Source organism: Morchella sextelata, assembly GCF_020137385.1.
Source record: "Morchella sextelata strain SCLS chromosome Unknown scls_3, whole genome shotgun sequence".
In the NCBI taxonomy this organism is placed as follows: Eukaryota; Fungi; Ascomycota; class Pezizomycetes; order Pezizales; family Morchellaceae; genus Morchella; species Morchella sextelata.
The window spans coordinates 1,116,481-1,136,141 of NW_025408618.1; the positions used below are offsets into that span (position 1 = coordinate 1,116,481).

General features: G+C 45.7%; 6 protein-coding genes across 6 annotated transcripts; 3 read left to right on the forward strand and 3 right to left on the reverse strand.

Moving 5' to 3' along the window:
* Positions 1-2,859: 2,859 nt before the first annotated feature.
* Positions 2,860-4,343, forward strand: H6S33_009121 (uncharacterized protein; the record flags this gene model as incomplete). Its single annotated transcript, XM_044840481.1, has 3 exons — positions 2,860-3,608; positions 3,664-4,021; positions 4,080-4,343. The coding sequence occupies 3 exons, from the start codon at positions 2,860-2,862 to the stop codon at positions 4,341-4,343; spliced, it is 1,371 nt and encodes a 456-aa protein (XP_044697936.1).
* A 1,446-nt stretch (positions 4,344-5,789) lies between these two features.
* H6S33_009122 (uncharacterized protein) lies at positions 5,790-6,385 on the reverse strand (the record flags this gene model as incomplete). Its single annotated transcript, XM_044840482.1, has 2 exons — positions 5,790-6,299; positions 6,362-6,385. 2 exons carry the CDS (start codon positions 6,383-6,385, stop codon positions 5,790-5,792), a joined length of 534 nt encoding a protein of 177 aa, XP_044697937.1.
* A 408-nt stretch (positions 6,386-6,793) lies between these two features.
* H6S33_009123 (uncharacterized protein) lies at positions 6,794-8,925 on the forward strand (the record flags this gene model as incomplete). The annotated part of the gene is made up of 5 exons (XM_044840483.1): positions 6,794-7,016; positions 7,066-7,151; positions 7,215-7,286; positions 7,344-7,485; positions 7,547-8,925. 5 exons carry the CDS (start codon positions 6,794-6,796, stop codon positions 8,923-8,925), a joined length of 1,902 nt encoding a protein of 633 aa, XP_044697938.1.
* An 832-nt stretch (positions 8,926-9,757) lies between these two features.
* On the reverse strand, positions 9,758-10,375 carry H6S33_009124 (uncharacterized protein; the record flags this gene model as incomplete). The annotated part of the gene is made up of 3 exons (XM_044840484.1): positions 9,758-9,898; positions 9,951-10,263; positions 10,368-10,375. The coding sequence occupies 3 exons, from the start codon at positions 10,373-10,375 to the stop codon at positions 9,758-9,760; spliced, it is 462 nt and encodes a 153-aa protein (XP_044697939.1).
* A 1,854-nt stretch (positions 10,376-12,229) lies between these two features.
* H6S33_009125 (uncharacterized protein) lies at positions 12,230-13,815 on the forward strand (the record flags this gene model as incomplete). The annotated part of the gene is made up of 4 exons (XM_044840485.1): positions 12,230-12,247; positions 12,393-12,494; positions 12,794-13,713; positions 13,776-13,815. 4 exons carry the CDS (start codon positions 12,230-12,232, stop codon positions 13,813-13,815), a joined length of 1,080 nt encoding a protein of 359 aa, XP_044697940.1.
* Positions 13,816-14,740: 925 nt separating this feature from the next.
* Positions 14,741-19,294, reverse strand: H6S33_009126 (uncharacterized protein; the record flags this gene model as incomplete). The annotated part of the gene is made up of 5 exons (XM_044840487.1): positions 14,741-16,846; positions 16,911-17,393; positions 17,449-17,613; positions 17,672-18,942; positions 19,006-19,294. 5 exons carry the CDS (start codon positions 19,292-19,294, stop codon positions 14,741-14,743), a joined length of 4,314 nt encoding a protein of 1,437 aa, XP_044697941.1.
* Between the last annotated feature and the right edge of the window lie 367 nt (positions 19,295-19,661).

The window sequence follows — 19,661 nt, forward strand, 5'->3', positions numbered from 1 at the left end:
ACTCGTAGGGAGCTGACGTTTTTAAACCGGGCCATTATTGCATACACCCAAAATCATGAGCTTGGCGTATTTTTTGTATGGCATGCAATATCAGTCGCGTCCACAAACGTTAGCTCACTACGAGTACAAGTATTTAAGACAAACTAGATAGAGTCGATAGCAGGTGGAATGATAAGCATGTACCTACATCTAGTGCTTGGCTCTTAACATGTAGGTGCGAGCACAAATGGAAGCACTCTATTTTCGCGTTCACTCTACCGTACTACTATGCACGCGCTTACATGTATCTTCCCATAATAACCACAGCTGTTGCAATTGAATCACAGGTATGTGAATTTGACATCGCCTTCTCATCTATTTCCCTTATTTTATTATTTTTGTGTTTTCTAAGAGAGAAGGAAAAGAAATTGTGTGGAGAGGCGCTGAGACGTCTGAAGCAATACCTACACGAGATTAGGCATGTAGTCTTGCTGTTGCGCCGTTGGCCCCAGTACGACACGGTATGGTGTCTCTCCTTGCACACGAAGCGACTCACCAAGCTTTTAAATAAACTTGGCACCTGAGACAAGACAAATGCAAGACATGTTTGGTTTCAATTACTAGAAAAGGAGCAGCCAATCACTCAGACCAGGAGATTGAGGGAGTAACTTGCGCAAAACGGTTTTCTGTACGTGTGTGACCATGGGTGCAAATGTACGTGCTCTATATTGCCTAGGGAGCTATGACTGTTCGTGCTAACCGTACCACATACCTGTAGTTACTGTAATCGGTACTTGAACAGGGATCAATTCCTACTAGTAATTACAGATCCGCTAGATATACTCGTATGAGTTCTTATCATGCTTCAAACCGGGGTCCGCGCCACCTAGGCGTTTGTTTGTTGGTTAAAACCGGGTTTGGGTGTTCCCACGCCAATTCAGATTTCGTAGGTCGCCGATAAACTCTCTATTGGCTCCTTCAAGGCTTCGGGTGTAGGATATAGGAGACGGTTGCTATACGCCTGTATCCCTAATAACTGGCCGAATTGACTTCGACACATAGGTATTACGGTTCTCAGAACTTTAAACCAATTACCTACCTGGGAGTTCCGAGATAATTACCTGATAAGGTACTTGAGATTGCCTGAACAGGCAATGGATTTAAGCTTTCGAGAATCGCACTATACGCGTGTGAAAGTTTGCCCGGCCAAGAGTTATGAAAACAGATAGGCACGTATATAAGGCCTAAGTACATGTAGCTGTACCTACATATACCTATACTCTACTAGTACTCGTAACTTCCTGACGTTTTTGAACGCGACTGATATTGCATACCATGCAAAAATACGCCAAGATTCTGATTTTGGGTGTATGCAATAGTGGCCCAGTCCAAAAACGCTAGGAAACTACGAGTATGTAGAGTACATATGTGCAGTACCGCACAGGGGGTCTTATGGATCTTGAAATTTATAACACCCTAGCCATGTCTTGAATATCTTAGTCCCAAACAGAAATGGTGTTTTTCAGTATCTCATGCGGTTGTTAGAAGTTACATGTATGTAGAGACTTGAAAATTAACAGTCTTATACTACATTATGCACAGCGGGAGGTCCTACGCTAGGGTATGCGTACATTACTCTATACTCCTATAGTCTAGTAGAAAGTTCGGACATCACGTACCCTTAAACCTTAGGCAGCGCATACAACCTGATGTCATGAAATATTATCGCAAAAACATTAGTATTGATACTCTGATGGATTTTTGGTGTATCGGTACTTGCCGTACACTTACTATCACTTATTTAGACTTTACCATTTTTAGATTTCGTTATTAAACGTCCTGTTCAGGATAAGGCCCAGGCACAAATAGTTGGAGAGACATTCGGTTCCGAAGTCTTGTGTGCCGATCTGGCTGACTTGAGCACCACTTCTAAATCGTCGTAACACATGCGGCGATCAAGGCCTATATAATAGGTATTATTATAGTCACTCCAGTAGGTACTACGGCATTGTATAATGTCAGAGTATCTATTCACCCCTGGGCGCTGATATTGATGAGTCAACAGTCAATTGTCAAATTATTACCCGTATCGATATGTAACGGAGCGGGGGAATCTCGTATCAGTGGGCATCTAGCCTTTACTCTAGCTACGGTTAAATATTACTGCCATCCGTTGCGGCTTGACATCCGAATTGAAAGGAGAATGCAGGGCAAGCTTGCGAGGCTCTTTCTTGTATTCAACCTTCTCAATTGAGACAGTCGGAGTTGTCTTGTGGGGAGTAAACCCGGGTACAATCGCTTAGATACGGGCTCATCTGTCATGAAACGTGCTTCAATGCTTCCAGAACCCTGTGAAAAAAAGAAAAGAATGGAAATAACCAGGGGAAGCAAGATCCCGATTCGACAGGAGCAACTCAGATAGCGTCACGAGATAAGATAAAAGTAGACAACGACGTCGTTATTGTTGTAACTTACGGGAGCTCACTCGTCACCTGTGATTCTGCTTGGTGCACCGTGCTCCACAATCCGGTGTCCATTGCCGCCTAGCTAGGTAAGTATACTCCATTATCATCGCACGAAAAGCCTTGTTATTCCTATCTCTGGAATACAGCCTTCCGCTATTTGTGTCAGTCTAAGAACGGCGTTGGATGCGGGGGGACTTGCGGAAGGGATCGCCGGAACCTGGTTACAGTCGGGGGTGTTGAGTCACGAGCCGTCAAGCAGGACATGTATTTAAGAAGGAGCCTTCACCTCTCTCGAATCTTCGTCTCCTCTGCGTAGAAATTACCCATATCAAATAAGCCAGCCTTATTTTCTTCTGCCAACATCATAATCTGACGAGGAAGCCATTGAAGCTCTTGCTGTTACCACTCGTAAACGATGTCCCCTCCATCAGCTATCCAGCAATCCCTTACAGAGTCTGCAGTTGCGTCATCAATTGCCGTCCATAACCGTACTGAGACAACAAATGTTGGCACTGCGGCCGTTCCTGTCACTTCATCCTCAACTCCCGACCTCCCTGAGCTTGATGCGTCAAAGCTAAAGATCACCATTACTAAGAACCCGAAACCCTTCATTGAGGACGTTTCTGGTGTCGAATGGGGCAACCAAGATGTTTGCACGGATCATATGATCACTGCGAAATGGACTGACGCAACCGGCTGGGAGGCCCCCGAATTGAAACCGTACGGACCACTTGAAGACCTCATGCCTACAGCCTCGTGCTTGCAGTATGCCACTGAATGTTTTGAAGGCCTCAAGGCGTATCGTGGCTATGATGGCGCCGTGAGAATGTTCCGTCCAAACCGCAACGCGGCGAGAATGTTGATTTCCAGTACCAGAATTGCACTGCCTAGTTTCCCCCCATCAGCATTGGAGGAGCTTATCAAGACCCTAATTGCGCATGACGCGCCAAAATGGCTGCCAAAACCAGGAACTTGCATTTATGTTCGCCCTACCATGATTGGGACTGGAGTGGCATTGGGTGTGCAAAAACCTAGAGAGGCGAGACTATTCATTGTTGCCGCCTTGTTTCCTGTACTGGATACGAAACCTATGAAGTTGCTTGCTAGTAGCGAGGATTCAATTCGAGCCTGGCCTGGTGGTTTTGGTTATGCCAAGGTTGGAGCGTGAGTTACACAAGATCCTTTTAATATGAGTCATGGCTAATGACTCGCATTACAGCAACTACGGCCCTTCCCTGATGGCCCAGAAAGAGGCCCAGTCTAGGGGATATGATCAGATCCTTTGGCTCTTCGACAAATCTTGTCTTGTGACTGAGGCTGGCGCCAGCAACTTCTTTGTCATCTGGCGCAACAAGGAGACAAACAAGATGGAACTTGTCACTGCTCCACTGGATGACAAGATCATCCTTAATGGTGTCACCAGGCGTAGTCTACTTGAGCTTGCTCGAGCCCGCTTGACCGGTACTGAGGGTGAAATCGAAGGGTTGGACGTTATTGAGAGAAAGTATACCATGCATGAAGTGGTCGAAGCCGCTCAAGAAGGTCGTCTTATAGAAACATTTGCTGCTGGCACTGCCGTAAGTTTCTCTCCGTCCTCACTTCATCTTTCATAAATTGATTTATTTTGGATTCTAGTACTTTGTTACATCTGTTATCGATATTCATTTCCGTGGTGTGGACATCCAGCCACTTGAGAAGGCTGGAAAATATACACTATTGCTTAAAAACTGGCTTCAGGGTATTGTGTATGGCAAAGAGCGTCACGAATGGGCACACATCGTCAAAGAGGTCGGCTTCAAGTCTGAATCTCAAGATGAGGATGAGATCGAGGCTCTTGCACAAAAGATTAGAGAGATGAAGAGTAACCCTGCGTGGTCAGCTGCGTTTGCGAGGGTTTAGTATGATGCTTCACAAAAGGTTACGAGATCAGCTGCGCTTGAGAGAGTTTAGTGCGATGCTTCACAAAAAGGTACGAGATATGATTTTTTATAATGAAGTGGGACAGGTTGATATTGAGTGGGGGTTAGGGAGTCTTCCTGTAATTATTTATAAGGAGAGTGAGTGTTTATAAAACGTTTTCAGAGAAGTTCTGTGTATGAATAAATGTATGGGTTTGCCCGAGATCGAGTCAAGTAGTAGTGGTGATGGCTTTAATGAAGGCTTGTTCTTTCGTGGATTCTTAAACTAGGGTAACTCGTCCTACACCTATACGCATCTCCAAGGTCGGTGCTGTGACTGTACTACGTTACACACTAAAGCGAGTGATCTTATGTGAAGTCACAAAGAAAAACTTGTGTAACATGATTCAGACCAGGTACGACAAAATTAATCAGAATCTTGGCAATCTGTCATATTTAGTTGTGACTGTAGTCGTCAGAGGTCAATCCGTCAAGAGAAATCTGTGAAAACCTAATGGTATGACCCTAGGGACCCCGCCACCTATATCGGAGTTGTTCCTCTAGCCAGTCAGTGTTTCTGCTCATCCAGAAACGTTCTGCGCAGGTTTTTACCAATCTAGATAAGCTTAAGCGCTGTCTGCAAAATATGAGTGAGTGGTCTAGTTGGTAACACCCCTAGATTGCCCCCGTAACAACACCGTGTGTTGATACCCCGGAGACGTCCTGGGTTTGAACCAGGGGTGGGAGTAGTATCGGTAATCCCGATGCAGTACTTTTTGTGTTTTTTTTTCTTTAATTGACATCAATTCCCCCCTGCTCTTCCCTTCCTTGCAACTGCATCGAAATTTCCTTCCAACAGCAGCATGTGGCAACCAAATAACTATGGACGATGTGATCTTATGATTAATAGTAGATAGTGGCATCATAATGAATAGTGGCATCACAATGATACTATGTCTAAGGCAGAGTAGATTCATTGACTTTTTCATTATTTCCGATACTGTGAAGGACTTTTTGCGGTGTGAAGGTTAATTTTAAGGATTATCACCGTAATGGGAATTAATTGGTGGCACACAATGCGCTAGCCAGGGCCAATAATGGAGTGGTGAAAGAGAAACACGTTTTGAGGGCAGATCGGTCCCTTGGTAAATGGTGTATCTTGAAGAGAGTCTTGCGCTATCGTGGATTATGAAGATTTTACCACTTTTTCAAAGAGAAAAAATGACTGGTTTAGGATATTCTCTACCTCAATTCTCAATAAAATGAGTTGATACTATCTAGATTTAAAAATCAGGTATCAACAGTTTTGAAGGGGGAAGGGACCTTCACGACAACGCAAGAAAAACGAATGAACTATGTACTCTGTATCTAACTTTATAACGAACGTTTAACATCTACCTGAAGGTTCGGCAAGGGTACCTAAAGAAATTGTTAAAATCAAGACAGCCTACAGCGAATAGGTGAGGGAATTGCCATACTTTGATGGATATCCTTCGCTCGAGTCAATGGTCCACTTCATACCATTCCCAGGCAACGGCGGCAATCCACCGTCTCCAAGGACCTCACTGATAGATTTCGCGCCACCCTTCTCAAATGCCAATGAAAGAACGCCTTTCGCACCGTCTTCTTTGATGGTAGCAAGCTGTTTCTCGCCCTCTGCGCCAGTTCCAATCCTTGGGTTTGCAACAGAGCCTACAGTCAAAAGGCCTGCAATATCTGACTGCCTGAAGGTGCTCAACTGAGGGTAGTTGCGTCTTGTGTCACGCTTCCAGTAAGGGTTCTCGGCGATGTCAGCCGCGGGAACGGTGACAGGGTCCGTGTAGGCGTCTGCGGGGACAGAGGCGGGGGCGGGGTTACGGAAGTGCTGGTTGAGAGGGATACCGGATGATCGCTCAGGGTCGACTGCGAGAAATCGGCGAATCTTCTCCCAAATTCCGACAGAGCCGACGGTGTATTTCTATATCATTAGATTTATCAGAAAGTTGATATGGATGTGATGCTGTGAGAGGGCTGACGAACCTTGACGACGGGCTGGACAGACATTGCTGGGGCTGCTATAATGAGGGGAGATGCTGTAGAGATCGTGTGTCAGCGTAATTACGACCTTTTTAATGAAAAGGTGGCGAAATACCTTTGAGATGGACAAAGAACGAAAGCGGCGAGCTGGGGCTCGAATTTGTTGCTATCGCGAATTGACGGAGGAAAGAGATGTCGTTGGGATTGCCCGGTGCCAAGGAATCCTTATGTAAGAACCCTGTCCGGGTCCGGCATATGCCCGGACGGCGGGCTGCGGCCATCACGCTTTACGGGGACGGGAAGGACTTGCCTGTGGGGCCGCATGGGTGCAAGGGAAAATTATTTGTTCCTGGATTTTGTGGGCAATGTCGCGACATCATGTGAAATTTTTGATCGATTTCTGCGGATCACAAATTATCAACTGACGCTTCATCTATGTCCGCAATTAACTCTTCATCCATTAACACTTCATCCCCAGCTACTCGAAACCAGTCTCCTTCTACATCAGGCAGAAATTCAGAAGACCTTATTACATACTGCTGTGTCTGCTTCATTCCTGTTTCCAATGTCCTAGGCAACACGAGTGGAGGTGACCCACAATTCTGGTTGACAAGCTGTGGTCATATCGTGTGCGGGTCACACTGTTTCCCTAACGGTGGTACGGGCATAATCAGTAATAATTAGAAGGGAGGAGCTGATAATAGTAGTGCCCCAGGACGCAGCAGAAAGAACTCATGCTTGCCCCTACTGTGGTAGTGGTGGTATATCTCTAGCCGATCTGGGTGCTGGTAAAGTAAAGTGGGCTGTCTACTCCAGCGAAATTAGAACTCTGATTCTCATATTCCTTTTGAACCAGGTTTCTGTGGAACTACGTGACTATTTCCGCTCTGAAGCAGAACTTCTGGAGGATGTTACTGGTGCTATCAAAGTTCATCAATCTCGTTTTCCCACCGCTTTCAAGCAAATAATTGACTGGGTTTGACAGTTTCGAATGAGTAATGCGTTGCGAATAGCATCGCATTACAGAGCGCTTGCCGAGAAGCTACAGGGTAAGGTTGACGACCAGAGAAGGGTGTTGCTGAAGGTGAAAGATGAACTTGTGGAGGGGAAAGAGCTAAAGAAGCATGGTTTCTCCTTTCAAGTGGTTATCGCCATGCATACACTGACATATGAGTAGAAACAAGCCAGTGATGGAGGAAGAAATAGCAAGACTTCGTGAAGAGGTTTCCCAGCTTCGCTCTCAACTGTCATCTGCCCAGTTATCTTCTTTGGATTATGATGTCCCAGGAACAGCTCAGCAGCAGTATCGGTCAGAAATAAGGGCTACTCGGCAAGGCTCAGTTTCGCCCTCCACCATAGCCCAGGATAACCAAAATTTTCTTAAAAGAAAAGCTGATGATTTAGGCAGTGACCCAGCCTTTAGGGCTAGGGAATTCAGACACGAAATGAATAAGAGACAGGCGCAGGTTCAGGCCATGCCTCCTCCACCTGTACCACAACGGGCAATCCAGCAATACCAAGACAACAGACAAGAAGCACAACACATTGAGCCAAGGCAGGAGCAAAGTGAAGAACAACAATCCGAATATAGTTATCAATTTCAACAATTAGGATATTCACCTCGGGCTCAGCAGCAACGTGTGCATGAAGATCAGCCACTTTTCAGAAGCAATACATCTCCGCAACTTAATCTACAACGTCACAACCTTTCTGAGCGAGAACGATTTCCTATCGATCATGGAAGGCATTTCATCGATCTTACAGAATCGTCCGAGCTTATGGGACCGCAGCAAAGTGGATTTACAAACAAACAGCAGAGTAGAGATAAACTACGAAATGATTATGCGGGTAACATAAACACTCCATTTCAATCGCCTCTTAGGATATCAACTCCAAGACCCATAAATACGCTCCCTATACGGGGCTCAGGAGATAGGTATTTCACATCTCTAATTAACCAACCACCACAATACGCGATAGGATATGGGAATAAAAACAATATATCTCCACTGTTGCAAAACAAGACGGCAGCCTTCCATTCCCCAAGAAATCGGGATGATAATTTTCCGTCCCTGATACGGAAAGGAGAAAGCGCCACATACCCTTACGAAAGAGGTGGACAGTCTGCCGTTCCGGGCACCCCAAAAACAACCAACAAAGGGGGAGGCAGTGTAGTCAGTCCGTTCTTCATTGAGCCCCGCACCTCAAATATTGCTGGGAATCGTGAACCAAGTATTGGGAGTTTGACACGACGACCCGCTAGTGTTTCAAACTTTATTGGGCAGCAGCAGGGAAGCTTAAATCGTTCATATGGCGCTGGTTTAGGAGAGACTGGTTTCTTCAGTCGACAAGATGATTCGTCAAGTAGGAGGGTAAATACAGTTGGAGCCCCAAACTGGGGCACACCACGGTCCGGGGAGAAGGTGGGCTCATTCCAAGATGGAGGAGGAATAAGACCAGGGACTGAACAAGGACTTGGTAGAGTTGGAGGAAATATTTTTAATCCTCAACGAGGAGCTGGGATAGCAGATAGACCAGGTTTAAGGAGAACTGTAAGGAGAGATTAAGTTATATCAATAGCCGTGGAATATTAGATTGATTTTTAGGTGACTGTAGGGATAATATGATTTACTTATTACTCCGGGATCGAAAAGGGATATAATAACCCGTAATCTTTCAAGTTACTTCCATAATAAGAACAAAACCTTCGGATTATATCAAAACTATGAATATCGAGTGAGGATTGATGATGCAACAACCTTAGCCATCACAGGAGATCATACCTGCGGCTATTGTTATTGAAATAAGGTCAATAACCATAGGCCCGGTCTTATCCAGTTAAGATATTTACATGACCTTCAACTAGGACAGTCCTTCCTATTTAGCACATTCATCACATTTACGAAATGGCGACATGATAGAGGAGGAAGAGACGAAGACGGGGAAGAAGAAGCCAGAGAAATGGAAATGGGCTGGGGCGGTCTGCGGGATAGCCCATGAATTTATAAATTGTTTAGGAGTGACTTTCCTTATGTGTTATAAGTTACTAAGTTTATAGTGGTGTTTGTTTTGTTTTGTTTTTGTTTTTATTTTTATTTTTATTTTATTTTGTTGTGAGAGGCGGAGGAAGTGATTGGGAAGTTCTGGGACAGTGTGGTATTGTCATAGACTACGGTCTGCATACAATTAATGAATTAAAAAAACATTCATCACATTGGATCATGTAATCTCACTCGAGATCGTGATATGCGTCATCAATTATCACAAGTTCATATATTTATATTTACTGGTAGCCTCATCCTCAACGTCAACGCTTAGCTCGGCATCTTCTAGTCATACAAAAATAACAGAACACATATCAAGTTCAAATATTAAAACAAAACTCCTCAGAAGGCCCGCTTATCTGAGCAAGTCGTGAGCGGGACGAATTCCCCACCAAGTCAAAAATACTGATAATCCAACAGTCTCGATCAATCCCGCAGTAGCGCGAATAGCAATGTATTCTGCTGGGCGGCGTTCCTGAAATAGTTGGGAGACGACCTGCAACGGTAGTTAATATATATTCGACGAAACGATAGTTAGATCAACGTACGGTGGGAACGCTTGTGGCGGCAAAAATGAGCGCGCCAACATAAGCAGCGCCCTTGTAGGTGAGAACACCGGTTTGAGTAAGTAGGGCAGCAATGGCGTACGTTTGGGCTCCTGAACCGATAACGTTGGAACCCCAAAGAGTGGCAGTCTTAGCAGCTTCCTTCGACTTGATCCATTCTTGCTTGGAGTCGGCATTCATAGCCTTTTGGTAAGATTCGCCAAAAAGAGGGGCCATGACGGCAAGGTTGGTGGTATGAGTGAAGAGAGTACCGAGGGCAACTGCGGAAGGCTTGACAGGAGGAAGATAATGAAGGCTTTAAGATATCAGTATATTACTTTACTTATATTTAAGTATAATGGATGAGGTAATTAGGACAATAAGACTATTGATTATAATTATGGGGGTGGAGAGACTAACGATGCCATTGTGAGTGATTGAGTTGATTGATAGATAAAATGAAGAAGCGTGTGAGGTATTGAATGGACGAGTCGAATTGAGAGATGAGGAAAGAGTATTTTCGAGAAGAGGGCGCGGCAGAAGGTATTTAAGTAATTATTTCTTGGACCACATGTCTACTAAAATGACCGCATACCGGTCCTCTCCACCAGCCAGTAGAGAATGCCGTTTTCAATCTCCATATGCATGATCAATCCGGTTGTTCCTGTAATTCACGATCTAATCAGAACCCAGCTGCATAAGTGGAACTTGGAATCCAATTAAATTTCCTTGTCTGTCCCCTTGCAAGTTCCCCAGATTCCTTGAAGTAGATTCATGTTCCTGTTTCTGTGCCGTGTTAAAGGGTGTTGAGGAACGAACCCGGACATAGGGAAGGGGTTTCCTCGGTATAAGCGTTGTTTGCAGGATGGGGACATATTGATTGATTGGTTGAGAAGATGTCGTCACCATCACGAACGTTTCAACTGTGATGTCATGTCTCGTCACTGTGGCGGATGACCATACTACTGTGGCACATTAGTACCGGCTTGGCGCTGAGGCTACGGGAAAAACACTTGGCAAAAGAACTCGCTCTCAAGCCACGCGGAGGATCATCCGCAATTTCATGAATGGGAAAGCGTCACACATGCTTAAGCTTGGTGATAATTTTGTGGGGAACAGTACCTACACGTATGTAGATACATGACCAGGTACATGTGTACCTACCTACACGCCATACAGTACTGCGCAATTAGAGCGTATTTGCCAACCGTCAATTTCAACTATTGACACTTCAAACTTGACAGTTTCGGGAGGCAAAATTGACAGTTCCCCGCAGTGGCCAAAATCGATCGGGTTAACGGTATGACAGAATAAACCCCGAAAACCAGACAACCCATCACGCTACCTGTGAAGTACGCTGTTGGAACTGAAAATTCATACCCATGATACTAGCTTCGGTAGTAACAAAACTGGGTACTTGTGATCCTCCTGGTATATCTCACAGCACGCCGCCCCACCGAAATTCAAAATTAACAGCCCCGGTTGCCATTTCGGAGCCCCACAATTTGTAAATTCTTGAAATTGACGGTTGGCAAATACGCTCTATTTAGACACGATAGAATAGACACATTCAATAGCTACAGGTGGTCATGAACCACTAGTAAGGATTATTTTTACCTCGAGCTCCATCATACATGTAACCATGATAAAATCACAGCTATCAGCTCGAAATTGAAAGAGAGTGAAAGTGAAAGAAACGAGAAGGGTAATAGAAATATATATATATCATACGTGGTGCACCTATGTAATGCTTACCATAATACTTACATGTACTCATACCCACATATGTACCAAATAAAGCTGCCCTCACCATATGAGGCTGAGAGACTGGTGTTGCGGCTCTTTCGTAGCTCTACCCAGCTCGTGCCAAGTGCATTGGCTGACTAATCCAAGCTTTCACCCTCAAAATTCCAGCAGCCTCTAGACACTATCACCAGAGACACTACAGGCCTCAAAGAATAGATCTTGCCTCTCGGCCTCGAATCTCTCACCCCCTGCTCCATCGCTATCGCAGGATTTTCCATAGCGAAAGAGTCATCTTCATAGACAAAGACTTCGCCGTCCGTGATATCCGTATCTCGTCCTTCGCTTCGTCCAGAAGCTTCCGTCAATCCCGCTGCGGATTCATCCCGCACAATCGCGTACCCCCCAATTCCCCCCCCCCCCCCCCCCCCGAGATCTTCCCTCTCTACCTCAACTCTCCCCAAAAAAAAAACTCCCCGCTCCTGTTCCCATTTACTCCTATTGTCCGTCCACCCAGCTATACATCGATATTAGACAATATGTCGAATCAGCTAGTTGTTAGTGTTCCTTGCTTCTTCTTTTTCTTCTATCTCCTTGCTCGTCTGTCCTATCCTTCATCTCTTGTACGCATTTTCATTTATTCCGGTCCGCGCGCTGACTCGTGTGTGTCTCGTGTTTCGGGTGTTGGTTGAGGGAAAATAGGGTGAAGTTTATCAGCGCATCATACAGGATGTTATCGACACCAGTGTTATCGATTTCGAGGAAGCTGGCGTTAATGCATCGACCTTGGAAGAGTTGAAGCAGGTAAGCTGAGCGTTGGTTTCTTCCGTTTCGTTGCCATCTTCCATTTCAACTCAAGGCGCTTGGCTGGCTGGCGGCTCCTCTATCCCCTTTTTATGGGCGCGCCCGATTTCCCTTTTATGTGCCTCACACCCATTTTTGCGGGGTCGCTTTTATATGCTGCCCTTAGGGGATGGTTGCTGATTTACTTCCCTGTTTTCCCCACGTATTTTGCTCACCTGGGCTTGCCTGATTTGGTTATATTACTTCCTTTTGCCACAATCAGTGCTATCCTTGCTGACAATACTCTTTGTTCTGCGCAGGTCTGGCAGCAGAGACTTTCGGACCTTCACGTTGCTCATTTCCCATGGGACCCTGCACCACCAGAGACTGTTGCACCCACAACGGCCCAGCCAGCCCCCACATCTCCCACTAAAGCCCAACCGCAGCAACCGGGCATCAAGCAAGAGGCTAATGCTCAAAATTCCGCCGGTGCAATGGGCCAGAACGCTGGCGGCGTTCGTATTAAGCCAGAACCTGGCCTAGAGCCGCAAGGAGTCTATGTCCCCCCCGTCACTCCAGGCAACCCAACACATAACCCCGCTCTCGCCGAACAGAGGGCGCGCCAAAATATTGCACAGAAGTTCAATATGAACCCGCAGGTGCGACCTAATGGCGGTGGGTTGGTGTTACCAGGTCTTTCTCAGCAAAGACAGCAGAACGGACAGAACGGGATCCCGCAGCATGATGGTGCCGATGATGTTGTACCAATAGAGGGATATGGTAATATCAGTCGGGATGAAGCGGACCGCATATTGCTTCGCAGGATCGGAGCAGCGGAACGGGAGAGCGCTAAGGCTACCGAGGAGCTAACAAATGCTCTGAAGGGTCTTAAAACAACTCCTTCATCCAAGTCTTCTAAGAAACGCCGTCCAAGGAGACAAGATGCGTACGAGGCTGCCCTTGATGGCACTAATCCTTATCCATACCCGTCCACCCTACTTTCGTCCCACACTCCTCGTCCTGTTGGCATTTCGCAACTTGACGGTGATTCTGATGAAGACATTGCCGATGAAGATGCCATTAATTCGGATCTTGACGATCCCGAGGATGATGAAATTGATAACGAGGATGAAGATGAAGTTCCACAAATCATGCTGTGCATGTACGATAAAGTCCAAAGAACTAAGAACAAGTGGAAGTGTGTGCTCAAGGATGGTGTTTTAACGATTAATGGGAAAGAGTGAGCTTCCTCCAATACCCTGTTTTTATGATGATTACGTTTCCACTAATCCGGCGTCTCAGATATGTTTTCCACAAGGCTAATGGAGAGTACGAGTGGTAATCTATCTGGTCGATACAGATGTATGCGTTTGTGACTCGTATTCTCGAGTTAGGGTTAATTTCTGTAATTCTGGAAGAGAAAAGAAAAGGAAGCCTCCTAATTTGGGGGGTATAAAAAAGAGCGAAATAGTAAAAAAAAAAAAAAAAAGGTTTGTGGAGCAATAAGAATTAGGCCGGAGGAATAAGAATCGGATCTTCAACAAAAACATCAATGCTTGGTACCCCCTTCCGTTTCCTTTCTTTTTGCAGCTGTAGTTCAGTACGTTTCTGCTGGATAAGAGAACTTTTAGTTGCTGTCCTAGTGTGTGCGTACGAGGTTGGGTTGGGTTAGATTGGTTGTAGAACTGCGGTTTGATTTTTGACCGTGGCCAGCCCGGCCGGGAGAATTAGGAGGAAGATTGTAAAATTGAATAGCCTTTCTTTTCTTCCGTCTTTACCTGATATTTTTTCTTTGTTTTTCCCTTGTCACCTGCTATTCCCGGAGAGGATATTGTTATCTAGTCGTTTGGACGGAAAATGGAAATGGAAATGGTATCACACCAATGACTTGCGTCATATCTATTGTTCTTTTTCTATGCAAGTGATAACTACGATAATGGAGGCTAACGGTTTTGTTGCGAGTGATGACCTATGACACTAACAATACTCAATGTGCTCAGCAGCCAGAGAAATCCTCTGTGGTTGTTCGATCTTGAGATTTTGTGACTATACGCTCCACGCCCTTATCTACGTAGACTCGAATATATAAACCCCCCTTGCTTGAAACCTAGAAGTTGTCCATAATTTACAAACAACAAAACCACATGCTTATTTAGCCCTCCAAGAAAATAAAATGACTACGAAAACTAAGAGGTCCATAAGGGAAAGAAAAGAAACATAAAGCTATAAAACATCAGCACACCCAACATGACCGCCTGTTCGTGATTTTAATACATCCATTTCTTAGCCACATTAACTGAATCACCTCCCCACGCTTCATCATCACCCCCCCATTCTGATCCCGATGATTCATCCTTAATTATAGACCATTTATCCTTTAAGGATTCAGTGGTAGGCATGCTTTTTTCGAGCTCGGTACTAGTCTTTTGGATTGATGGTTGCCATTTACTGCTACTAGCAGTTTCACGATCTAAAGGTTTGGAGATAGGTGCTTTCGCTACAATATTTGCTTTAGGCGAAAGATTAGGCTTGCGTACTAGGCCTGTTGGAGCTGGAGATTTTGGAGTGGCACGATTAACTGGAACTGATATTTCCACTCTCCATGTTTTTAGTGCGGGATTCCTAGCCGTATTTATCTTGCTCTGCGGTGTGGGGAGTATTGAGTCTGGTGCAGTTGGGACAGCCGTTGTCGGTACCGGTACGGGTTGGGCAGTCTTCGTAGCATTTCTTATGGCTAATCCAGCCCTCAGTGATAGTTCAGCTTCAGTGGCGTATTGTGACCTCCAGTATATTCCTGGACGTTTCTCGATTACAACCGCAAAGTTTGAACCTGGTAGCTGCGATTCCCAAAATGCGCCTCTCTCTTGCGGAATATCTTCGTCTTCGTCCATACGAAAGTTGTCTTCTTCGTCACTATCAACTCCCCGTGTATCTTCAAGCATGCCCTCGGCAACCTCAGCAGCCAGTACCTTTGCCTCGTGGTATGCTCTTCGGCGCTCCTCCTTCTCGTCCTCAATTGCCTGCAACCGCTCTCTTTCCTTCCTTATTTTCTCTTCTTCCGCTGCCCTCTTCTCGTCCATAATTCTTTGTCTTTCATGAACGATCTTTTGTTGGGCATCTTCAATTGCCTTTTCTTGGGCGAATTTTGCGTCTTTGATGGCCTTCTCGGCAGCTTCCGCTGCTTCCTCTTCGCGTTTGCGCGCAATCCAGGCACTTTCTCTACGGCGGGATTTTGGCTCAGGAATCACCTCCATCTCTTCCTCGTCCTCGTCCTCACCTTCATCCTCGTCTTCCTCTTCCTCATCTTTTTCTTGGTCAGAATTCGTTTCCGATACTGTTGGTGCGCTCTTCCGAGGCCTGCCCCTTTGTCGTTTACTACCATCCGCACTACCAACCCCGATATCGTCTCTCCTGGCCGTCACTTTATGAAGCCTGCCTCCCTTCATATAGTACTCCGTGATCATATCTGGCTCAACCGTCTTTTCTTCCCATTTCTGCCAACCTTCCACACCAAGTTTCAACTTAACTAAAGTTTTCTTATTTCGTCCTTTACCCTTAGAGGCGATATATCTGGCGCGCTTCTGCTTCTTCGCCTGATCATTGGCCATGAGTTCGTACATGGACTGGGTAGGCTCGGTCATTGGGAAGGTGCCGTTGACGCCAATGATCTCGCTGGTGGCAGCGGATATTCCGTATGGATTACTTTTGCGTTTGGCTTTTGCGAGCATGATGGGCGCTATGGGATTATAGGTATCATCGGGGAATGGGTTTGCTGTGTTTTCTGCTTCGTCACGATCACGTCCGCGAGTCGTTTGAGGGCTGTGCAAGATGCCCCCGGCATAGCACGCCAGGTCTTCCGGGAGTCCAGTGGCAGTAATTGTAGAGGCTGCTGGCCAAGACGAGGAGGTTCCCAACAAATGGCTTCCTATCGCCTCCGAAGAACTACTAAGTTCACCAGGGTAAGATTCTATGCCAGAAAGTATGCTTAACCCAGCTGCTGCAATAAATGCTTCTGGGTTTCTCTCTAAAGAGCTCATTTCAGGCCACATCGATTGGTTATCTGCATCGATGCGCGAAAGAGACTGGTGGGTATAAGGTTGCATATCATCCTTTAAATCTTTAGATTGTGGCTTATCGAACATGTTTCGAACCTCGGAAGAATAATAACTACTAGGGTGGGATAAAATGGTATCATGTGGTAAGGCTTCCCGTCTTCTCAACGGTAGAGCTCCTGTTAATACATCTTTTGGGGACGGCAACAAAGGCTGCTTATCTAAGGGATTTCCTCTTCTTTCCATTGCCCCTGGTGTTCTTATCGATTTTGTTGCCGAAGCTACCGCTGAAGCTTTGCCATCCGCTTGATGATATGAGCCCTAAAGCCAAAGTGATATTAGAACCCAATCTTGGAATGATAAAATATAAATAAGGGAAATGCACCCTTTCCATTAAGACTGAAGAGGGATAATTAGCGATGTACTGACCATTTCTGACACTGCCATCTAGGTCAGGCTCATGGTAGTCATCATCCCTCGCTTTAGGTGCCTCGTCGGAGGAAACCACGAGACTGGGGTCAATTGGTATTTCCTCATTATGGTGTAAACCGTAGCCCTCGTCCTCTTCATCAATTGTACCATACTCATCGAACGAAGTGAAGGATCTCGCAATCGCATCGTCATCATCAGTTCCAACTGAACTTCGCTTTCGTTTCAGCGATTCAATGTTTTCTGACAACCATGTGAGGTTTCCTCTTGAGAAATCCACAAGACTTTCAACACTTCGAGGGTCAGCTACGTGCTTTGTGGAAGCCCCAAGCATGGTTCCCTTCGGCTCGTAGGGGATCATCTTGCCGTTTTTACGGCATTGTCCGCAGGAACAGATCCCAAGACAAAAGGGACATTTCCATTCAGCATCGCAGAGCACCTGAATCCGACGTGTTAGAGGAGGTTATAATATTTGCAATTAAGATCATGCTCACCTCAAACGGGTCAATATCGAATGCACGCCAAAGGTTCCCATAGCAGTATGCCTTTGAGCAGGCATTGCATTTGGCTATTTTCCAATCAGGATGCCGGACTTTACAGACATGGCAGTTGACAAGTAATCCCATCCTTTTCTTGCGCTCAATATCCTTCGCATCATCCTTAATTTCAAGTTCGCTGGTTAGCTTATATCAATAGGATCGTACAAAATAAACTTACCACATCGTCCAACGATGGATCTTTGGTGACATCTACAAAAGGCCTAGCTAATAGCTGCTCCTGACAAACCCAAGCTAGTGACTTTTTTTCAATGTTCTTGAAGGCGGTGGCGAGTTTCCTTGGGCTATCCTCAGTCACAGCACCCTCAATGGATATCACCTGCATCCTGAACTTCTCGTGATCCCGAAGGAGTGTATTCCAGTCATGTTGCTCTTCCCAGCAAAGTTTTGAGATGCATGCGCAACTCCTTCCCCGGGCATAACACTCCATACAGATGTCATAAACATCATCATCGCCACCCTCATCGTCAGAAGGCTCTACACAGCGCTTACACGACAGGAAGCGATTGAAAATATTCCCCCTGCAAAATGAGCATGTAACATTGAACTCGTTTGGGATTCTTTTAACCTCCATCCTCCCCTCATATACAGGCGAGAAGTGCTCGTCCAACATGATCGTATCAAAGAGCTCAAAAAGCATACAAAAATCTGCCTTCAATTTTGAGAGTGAGATATCATGGTCGCGGCTAATTTCTCTGGAAAGGATCCGATGGTAGTGTTTTAATGTCTCGTAAATTATTGCTTTGTTTTTGTATTGTTCGTCGCGGCAGACGAGTCTAGCTTTCGGGAGAGACTCCTCGATTGCAAGCTTTAAAGTTTCCACAGTCGTACGATTCCAGGCCACTTTCATTGTTGCCTCTCCACGATTCCAGACCTGATGTGGAGCCAACGGAGGGACGAGTATAAAATCGCCAACTTTTTGTTCAACGATATATACGGGAAATGGTGCATTCTTTAAAGCCTCGATGGAAGCAAAATGCGACTCAACTTCAATATCATGTCCAAGACCACCTAACCAATACTCGGCTACCACGTCTCGATCTTCAGACGCAGTCATAAACCACAATGACGAGCCCCCGGGTGATGTATAAACCATTATATTCTGCCCCAGAGAAGCACACATCTCTTTATGTGCAGGAGTATAGGTACCCTCATGCCCGAAATAGCACATAAGATTCTCAGCGCGAGCATCTATCGGGAGATGGGACATGAGATCAGCGGGTGAAAGATAGAATGTGCATGCCGGCAGTATCTTCTCGAGAGATTTTTGCCAAGCCGGCGGACAATCGATATCCTTAGCATATAATCGTTGTTTGGTGCCATCGTAATCTTGTGCAGTGAATTTTGAAGTTAGTACGCTAAGGGAGTTGAGATAGTGTTTCATTGAAAAGGAGTGGTCTTTCATTGATGATATATCCCGGATGTTGATCGCTATTAGGTAACATTAGCAAACCAGCGAAATGTTGTCCAAAAAGACCTTTGGGAGGCACAAACGGTCTTGTCCATGATTGTCCACCAACCACTCCGGCTTGAAAATCCACCTTGGCCAATCAGGCGTCTCGTGCCAATTTTCCAACACTAATGGCTTCCCACCGTCGATCACTTGCGACTGGATCATCTCTTTAAGACGCTCCGTAGAATTAAATGTGCGAGCATCAGCTCGAGATACATGATGAAAGTTCCTACAGCTCTTTACTAGCTCATTGATGTCGAGGTTGGGAGGGATTGGTGTGAATTTCGCCCTGTCCCTGACGCGATCAAGCTTCTTCGCCGCGGATGTCATCGTCGAAGGCTCTGTTGGCAGGCAGAGCGAATTTCCTCCGGCCAGCAAAGAATATGGTGGTGGGTGTACCAGTAGTACTCGTGGATAGGTGACGATAAAGGTGGTGCGAGAAATTTGATCAAGAGAAGTAGCGTTGTGGGATTGAGAAAGAGATGGAGGTTAGGATGGAAATGAGGGAGGAGGATGGGAGCCAAAGAAGCGAGTTGATAGACAAGTAAGTACGAAGGTGTGAGAAGACGCGCCAACCATGGGTGATAATGCGGCTGTTGTACGACACTATGCAGCAGCAACCTCACGTTGGATTGCAGGCGTAGCGTGATGATAAATATCATCCTATGTTGGTAGATGTTTGTCTATTGTTTTGCTG